We start from the raw sequence: 9,106 nt of genomic DNA, 5'->3' as shown, positions 1-9,106 counted from the left end.
AAGAAACCCTGTCTCTATTAATAAAAACAAAAACTATCTGGGTGTGGTGGCAGGTGCCTGTAATCCCAGCTACTCAGGAGACTGAGGCAGGAGAATTGCTTGAACCTGAGAGGTGGAGGGTGCAGTGAGCAGAGATCGTGCCACTGCACTCCAACCTAGGTGACAAGAGTGAGACTCCGTCTCAAAAAAAAAAAAAAAAGGTAGTTTCTCCTGGTCTTTATAGGCTAATTCAATATACGAGACAAAGAATCATCATCAACATCAAGGAATACAGTGCTTATGACATTCTTTATTCAATTCACATAGAAAAGCATGCAGTATTAATGTAAAACAGTACAATATTAATGTAAAATGTTCAGTGAACATTAAACAGCATACAAACCCATTTTTAAAGGCCTATATAGGCATACCAAATACGTTTAGAACAATACACTTTTTCAGAGCCTAAATTAAAAATTGTGCTTACCTCTTACCTATCTTCACCCCCTTCAACACTCTTCACAGAAAACTTTTGTCCTACATAAAAGATATTCTATCAGCCAACTGAAACCTCTTTTTCTTAAGTATGGAAAACACAGCAAGCAAAAATGCTACCATGCATAGTTTCCACAAAGAACAGTAACATGCAAACAAGAAACATACTATTCAAAAGAAAACTCCCCTGGAATGCAAGTGGATCAAGAACTTGGCGATGAGCTCTTTCAAACCTGTACATCTGGAACAATGAAGCTATGTTTTAGGTTCCTGTAAACCCAAGTGCTCCATGCCTTCTTTCCATAGTATGCTAAACTTCTGATTTTACACACATACACACACACACACACACACACACAGAGGAGAAAATATAAGCTACCTAACATAAAACAAATGTCTTCATATAGAAAATGTATTCTTTCATACTAGCAGAACATTTTCACAAAATTGGACAAAACACAATGCTAAAAAATGCAAACATATATATAAAACCTAAAAAAAAAAAAAAGTAAATCAATATTGGACTAAGGCTAGAGTGCTATTTCTCCATCATGGTCCTGCAGAAAAATTAGGCCATCACTAAACATAAATAAAAAGGGACAGGTAAAATAATTTCCACCCTAGGAAAAGCTTAAACTCAAGTGTCTTATTGAGCAGTGTATAGACAACACTAAAAGTTTTATTTAAGAAATCCAAGTTCTGAAGACAAGTGGGGCTTATCAACAGGCCACTGTATCTAACAGTTAAATAACATTTTTTAAAAAACAATGTACATCCAACCGAGATACATACCAAATTCAGTAAAAAAAAAAAAAAAAAAAACCCAAAAACAAAACCAACCAACCAATCCCAAAACACAAAAATAACCTCCTCCCTAACTTCTCTGGTCACAAAGACTCCCAAATAAAAATGAAAAGAACAAAGTCTTTTTCAAAATGAACAAAAAGCATTCTGGGTACAGGTTAATCCACCATCCTGATTTGATACTTGACTAAAGATTATCAATTCCAATTTGTATAGAACTTTTATGAGGAAAAAAGGTAACTTTAACAACTTTTCTATTTCTCTCAGGACAAAACCACAAATGACACCTTTCTAATGAGTCAACTTTTAGTTGCTTTTGATGGGCTGGCATTGGAAAGGCTGCTCTGGATTTTTCTTTTTGTTGATTGATTCACATTTTTATTCCTCTTTTCAGGCACAAAGGAAGTAGACCAAGGAGACTGAAGGTGGTTATGAAGACTGTGCATCTCTGAGGACATCTTAAACAAAGATGACCCAAACCTTTGATCTTCAAATAGTCGATGTGAACTGCTTAACAAAATGCCCTGGGAAAACTCTGTCTGAAATAAGCAGCTTGGGGGTTTGATTTCATTAGTTACTGGACAAGAACTTGAATGGAGTGAAAAATCTTCATTCATTTCTTGGTCAGATGGAGAGAGGAGAAAAAAAGAAGTGGGTTTCCATTCACTTCCATTTTCTAACTGATCATTAGTTAGCGAACCTTTGGAAAGGTTTAGCTCAGTTTTTTCTTCCAACTTATCAGGTTCCTCAAGAAATTCACTGCCTTGAGATGACTTTGATAACCCATCCAAATCCAGTGACTTAAAACCGTTATTACAAGGGCTCTTGCTGTTGTCTGACTCTGACATCATTGAATCCAACTCAGAGATTTTGTCAAGGTAAGCAGCATCCATCGATGCTTCACTAGATGTTCTTGTCCGGTTCATTTCAAAAGAGCGAATAGAATTCAACCTTTTGGATACACATGAGCCTGATTTCTCACTCAATTTTGAAGATATTTCTCCAACAGAATTTGCTATCGTGTTCCCCTCTGAACTTTCAAAATCTAAGTTTTGGGCATAGCTTGTGGAACAACAGTCCCAAAATCCTGTCTTTGGGGAAGAAAAACATTCTGATTTCTTTTCATTTTCACTTCTACTTGTATCATCTTCTGAAGAATCTTTATTAGAAACATTTGAAGAATCACAAAAATCATCAAACACCAACTTTCTCAGATGGTTTGAGTGCTTTTTGGAACCTCCTGCTTGGACCACAGAGCTCTCTCTATTTTCTGGAGTACTGAGCTGAAGGCAACTAAGGGACAAAGGAGTACAAGGAGCTGGAAGATCATAGAGTTCTTCATCTTTGTAGGGTACACAATCACTTGGTTTATTCCCCCATTCTCTTTCCAAATAAGTATCCATACTTGTATCTGTCACATCTAACATTACTTCTACCTGTTCTTGATATAGGTCTTTGTTCTTAGAACAGTTAAGTTCTGCTTTGCTGGTACTTTCCTGCCTCGCAGAACTGGTGTCACACAGTCTGCTGCTGGAAGGCTTTGCTAGGTGAGAAGAACTGGAGGTGGATGAGCCAGGCTGCTTTCTGGCACTATCGCCTTGATTCTTTGATGCCACATCCTCCTCACTGCCTTTGCTCCCTTTGCCATCTGCAGAAAGTGCTGTCTGGCAAATGGAATTCACAGCTTCCTTCTCCTCACTTGAATTTTTTAGCTGTGCAACTTGAGATTCTAGTTCCTCTATATACTTATCACTTCGTTCCAGGGCTTTCTTGAGGCGATTGGTTTCACGCTCATACTGTTCTACTTTGGACTGAAGAGCAGCAACTGCAAACCTTCCAAACCTACAAAGAATGGAAAGATAGTTAATCTTATAACTCAAGCTTTTTTCTTTTCAAGGTTTGAGAGTGCAAACTGTCCCAGGCTATTCTAATTTCACCTAACAGTGACATTTCAGACCACTCAATGAGTAGCGAAAATGCTAGATGTATATTTTCAAAAAAAGGTTTCCCCACTTACATAATAATAAACATATGATAATAATAGCAAAACCTAATAGGATATTTTTGTGGTTGAATCAGACCAATGGTAGCAGAGAGGCAGAAATGTGCTGATGATTTCCCCTCGAAGAGCTGGCTCTATCAATTCAGCTCATATATGCATGAAGAGTTATCCCCTAAAACAATGGCAAAGATTTATGATAACATTTGAACAGTGGTCTACATCTTGAAATATTTACATTCCATCATTTTCCTATCATACAGCAGTTTTACAATACATTTCTTATACAATGTCACCTTGTCAAACATAAAATGCCAATTTGAAATTCAGAAATCTTAGCAGTCCCAGGAGGGGTGGTTTTAAATACTTATTTGGGCCCTTTCAATTATAGCCACCCTTGATCTGAAGCTTTTCTGTGGCTTTTCAGAGCACTGGCCTTTAATTCATGTCAGCACTACTATTTTTGGCATTTTACAGCTGTGTGGGACATCAATCTCATTTCTTTCAACTTTGAAATACGAAGTCAGTGCTTGTGATTCTAATATACTAGGCAAAAAAAAAAAAAAAATTTGTATACTTTCTGAAAGAGAACATTTTGGAGAGTAACTGAAAAAGAATTCCTTTGTTCATAAAAAATCTACTCCTTTTACACCGGGATTATCTTACTCTTATTTCCATCAAGAATGAGTACTGTGTTAAGCTCAGGAAACAATTTTTGAGTACCTAGTATAGGCTAGGTGGTATATTTGGGGCTGGGAACACAAAGATAAAAAAAACTGTCTAGATAAAATATCTACCTTAAATTTAATCTTATCACCAAAAATAAATTCTATCTTTCAGGAAACTTCTTATGAGCCAATAAATAACATAAGCCTTACGTTCTAATCCCATGAAAAATACCTTATCTCCTCCAAAATTCTTTTCAAAGCCTGTTCTTAATCATCTTTTTGATGATTTATATATTGGCCTATTTCTAAGAATTATGGGATTGTCTGTTTGGAGGAAGCTATGAGAAGGTGACTTTCGAAAATTATTTTTATCTTTGGGTTTATCATTTTCTTCCTTTTTTCCCCTAATTTGAAAAATAATTACGATTAAGAACATGTATTTAGTATTGAAAAAAAAAAACTACAAAAAAAGTAGAAGCCAATAGCAATTGCCCCTCTCAGAATCAACCACATGTTTTCAACTCCCACTTAATGCCTATCACCTCCTAAACTACTAGCCCAATTCATTCCCTATCTCAACCCCTACATAATCCCTGCACTCTTATCACTGAAGGAAAAAGCAGAGGCAAAGGTAAATATAGAATCATAAAATCTCAAGATTAGAAAGGGCTTTAAAAGACATGATTGCTGAATATTGATCTACTCACTGCAATTAACTGAACCCCCAGAGAGAGCATGCTCCCTTCAACTTCTAAAAAAACACAGCAAAAACCACAGGTATAACAAAAACAAAAGCAACTATAATAACAAGCCTCCCCATTTTAAAGACAAAAGTTTACTACTGTATTTGGTTAAATGACCTGGGATTTTTCCTCTTTGTTAAAAATGTTTTGGCTTATAAATGTAGTACTTCACAGAGTTGTAGTTCTGTAAGAGAACTTTTAAAAAGTGGGCAAAGACCTTTCAGTACATTAAGTACAAATGTTTGTGAGTTCTTGATTGTAACTACTCTGGCATAATCAAATAACCCACGTTTTTAAATGGAAAAACTGTGTAGTATGTTTATTTAATACAAATAAGCAAAAGTGACAGCCTTACATTTGCTTACCAAGATACATTTTTTCAAGTAAAATGTTTTATAATAAAGGTATCTCCTCAGATAAAAAAATCAAATGACTTAAAATCAAATAATGCTACTAAATACTAAGTCAGCTGCTACCAAAGGATATCTTTGGGAACTCAGAGGCCTACACACAGAAAGACTACTCAAAAATAAAGAATGCCTCCCAAAATATTACCAGCTTCTTGTTCCAGGGTTTTAGCTTGGAATTTCAAATATAGAATCATCTTAAGATACTGTATTTGCCTCTATATATATATATATATATATATATATATATTTTTTTTTTTAGAAATTATGTTTTTAAAAGAAGTAACATATGGTTTGGAGTTGAAGTCAATGAGAGCCCTAAACATAATTTTTGTGTTATTTCAGAGACAAGTAACAAAGGCCAGCAGATCACATATGAGAGAGACAAGCAAGCAGAAGTCACTGATGCCGTTAGGCTGTTTTCTAAAAGGCCACTGCCCCCAATTTTCTTAAGTTTCATTTCAATACTGTATAAATCTATAATACTTTCAGTGATCAGGCTCTTCGCCCATGCTAATAAGGGACCTGTGCTGGTGGGCAGACTGACAGAAATGTATACTAAAAGCCATGCAACTGATCAATTAATCAATTCATGTAATTTATTTGCTTGCTTTCTCCCACATTAGAACAGAAACTCAAGGAGAGCAGGTAGTCTGTCTTATATTCACTGCCAGATTCCTAGAACAATTCCTGGTATATGGCACTTGCCTGTTGTGTATTTCTTGAATAAAAGTCATCCTCTCACTTTAAGATACACTAGTGCCTTACATTGAGACAGGGTTGACACCACAGGATAAACTAAAGGTCCTTGGCCTTCTTTTACATGTTAAATATTATGACAGTCACTGTATTACTGAACTAAACATGTTTAGTTTACTACATTTGACTGTTTACTTTATTTCAGTGACACCCAGGAAAGCAACAGACTGACATATATACAGTACAGCCTTTTTTGGTACAGGCTTGGCATTCTATACTGCTCCACCCCAAAAAACTTCACCTTACTAAGACTGCAAATAGATGAGACTTTTGACATGTGTCAGGAGACTTTCAGCTTATCCAAGATAACTATATTAAATTTGGCAAAGGGCAATTTATCTTATTATAGAGAAATAACAATTAGGGATAAGTATCTGATGCTATACTTCCATAGAAGGAGGATATGAGCTTATTTATCTTTGGGTTTTAATACTTTTGTATTCACACTAATTCTAGATATTTCAAGTACATAACACTAAATGAAGCTATGCCAAGGCAAGCCGGAGGGATTTCTAATATCATTTACCATACTTCCTCCTTTTCTTGAGCAAATTTCAAAACGGAGTATTTTTATAAACATTCCATTAGAGACCAAAAGGCTTTGATTTTCAAAGTAGCAGTGATGGCCAAAGGCTTCATTGTGCCAGAAAAAACACTGTAGAGCAGTTTGGGAGCTACAACTGGTATGGGAAGTGTATTCTGCCAGAATCTAACAGAAGCTTAAAGGATTTTTCAGCTTGCAATATTAACTGATACATACATTCTGGATGAGAGAAAAGGATGCGAGTTCCCCTTGTCCAAACAGCTCTAAGAGATACAAGATCATTTCTGTCCCTAGTGAAAGAGAAATGGAAGTCGTATTGGTATGACCTTTTGAGGTGGTATAACTAAACTAAAGAGCATCTCTAACAACAGAAAGTTCCTAAGACCGTATTTTCTCATAGTCTATCACACAGAAAAACAGGATGTGTTTGAAGAAAACAAATGTGGTAAAAGAATATCACACCTGAGTACCAAAAAACTAATAAGCTCTAGTGCTACGCTACTATCCTCGAGCAATTCACTTTGCCTTTCTGGTTCTCAATGGCAATTCCAACAAAATGGGTAAATGCAGCAAGCCCAGTGGGTGGCCAAGACTGCCAAAATTCAGAAATGCCTTCTTGAGGAGGAACAAGGGGGACACTGGGGAAGTCAGTCCACTTGCCTCATCAAACTTTGACTTTATATGTTTTCCTCACTTGTTAGCTGAGGTGATGAAACAAAGTGAAAGCTGTCTTTGGACCTGGACCAGCTTTTGTGGTCTGGCCTATCTGACAGGTTTTCAGTGTTGATATCCTTGCTTAATATGGTTCCAGTATGCACAAATTTCAGTTACCATGGTTTAATTTACCAGACACCCAGCAACATGGTTCAAATTTCAGTTACCACACCATTATTAATGAGTAACTGCATGAAGTAAAACCTTCACTTCTAGCTTTTCAGTTCAAAAAACACCACATAAACAACAGACGTGCTTCATGATCAGTGACCCATCAAGTCACTTCTTTCAAGGTCAGTCAGTGATTAGTCACTGTGCATCTACCTGTTTTTCAGTTAACATACAGATAGCAGAGCGTGCAGCAGGGATGCTCCTTGTCTCCCAGTAAAAAACCCACATGACATTTAACAAAAACAGTAAACAAAGAGACAGAACTGGTCAACAAAGATGAAGGTGTAACAAAGAAATAAACAATGATAACACTGGAAGTGAAACTGAAATCAAATGTAAATGTAGTTATGGAAGAAATCACTGACTGTGGGAATATTACAACAATGTCAGTCCATTCAAGAAATTCTAGATATGCCAGAAGCACTTTGTAGAGGCAAACTTATTGACATGGATGAGAAAAGTGGTGGTGCAAAGGATGAAGATGTCCAGAGAAAACGACAGGCTGACGAAACATTTCACACTAAAGCAATGTGGAGCTCTTTCACGATATTGAGAGCAAAGGATAAAATGTTGGAAATTGATGCAAACTTAGGTCTGTGAAAATTCATCAAGGTATCAGAAATGATGCTAGCTTCATATCATAAATTATATGAGAAGGGAAGCACTATTCAAATAATTCTCCAGAAGTTTTTCACAAAAAAACCACTAATTCTCAATATTTCTCATGTTTCAAATTGTACTGCATAAATATCAATGTACTAAATATTACTTTTACTGTTTTTGCCTATCCACATACATATATAATTGACAATAAGAGTTAAAAGTTTTGACAAAGTTGCTAAAGGTCATCGAACAATTGTGATTTTTCCCATTAATTACTAAGATTGCTTTGGTCCATGGCTCATGCCTGTAATCCCATTGCTTTGGGAGGTGAGGCAGGAGGATGGCTTCAGCTCAGGAGTTCAAGACCAGCCTGGGCGACATAATGAGATCATGTCTCCACACACACAAAAATATATATATATATATCAGGCACAGAAGCATGCGCCTGTAGTCCCAACTACTCAGGAGGCTGAAGCTGGAGGATCGCTTGAGCCTGGGAAATCAAGGCTGCAAGTGGGCATCATAAAGTAATGGTTGATATGGGACAAAACCAAATACATTTAAGTGTCTCAAATATTTTTCTTTAAAGAACTGCCACTTAATCTGAGAAAGAATGATCCATTCATAGAATGGATTTTATTGTGGACTTGCCTGTCTACATAGCCATAGTAGCTTCTCATTTCCTGAATTTCAGAAATATTAGTAAAGTATCTTTTTTATTTTAAACACAGGGAGGTAAGGTTTCAGAGAGAAGAGCTTTCCATTTGCCCTTTCCTTTCTTAATTATATCTCCCAACGCACAATCTACCAGTTTCAGATTCTCTGAGTTTCCTAACTCCTCTTTTTGATTACACTTAATAAATGAGTAGCCTTAACAGGAGCTCTGTAGAAATCTGAGTTTTGACAGAAGCGGGAAGAAAAATGAAAAGGTCCTGGTACTGGTATCTATCTTGTGTACATGTGTGCAGGGTGGGTGGTGCATATTTTAGGAAAAGCGGACAGGGAGGACCAGAGCTGTAGGAAACTCAAAACTGTGTTAGGTGGTGGGGGAAAAGGTTCAAAGCCTCTGGCATCTCTTTTCTCTCACCTGCTTCCTATGGATTATTTGTGCATTACCCATCCTTGTGTATGTGTTGGGAGGGTAGAGAGGAAACATTCTGTCTTTAAACTACTAGGGAAGTTTTGGGAAGCAACCCATACAATTTATACTGTTGCTGAGC

The 9,106-nt window shown here is 36.5% G+C and overlaps 1 protein-coding gene across 2 annotated transcripts in view; it reads right to left on the bottom strand.

Moving 5' to 3' along the window:
* Nucleotides 1–269: 269 nt before the first annotated feature.
* Nucleotides 270–9,106, bottom strand: part of OBI1 (ORC ubiquitin ligase 1) — a 44,284-nt gene continuing 35,447 nt past the window's right edge. For both annotated transcript variants that reach the window (XM_055244371.2, XM_055244372.2), the window contains one exon: nucleotides 270–3,120. In XM_055244371.2, coding sequence (XP_055100346.1) covers nucleotides 1,578–3,120 — 1,543 coding nt within the window. In that variant the 3' untranslated portion in view covers nucleotides 270–1,577. The remainder of the gene's footprint in view (nucleotides 3,121–9,106) is intronic.

This window comes from Symphalangus syndactylus, chromosome 15, assembly GCF_028878055.3.
Source record: "Symphalangus syndactylus isolate Jambi chromosome 15, NHGRI_mSymSyn1-v2.1_pri, whole genome shotgun sequence".
Taxonomy (NCBI): Eukaryota; Metazoa; Chordata; class Mammalia; order Primates; family Hylobatidae; genus Symphalangus; species Symphalangus syndactylus.
The sequence above is the reverse complement of the archived record's forward strand: the minus strand, read 5'-3'. Positions and strand labels throughout refer to the sequence as shown.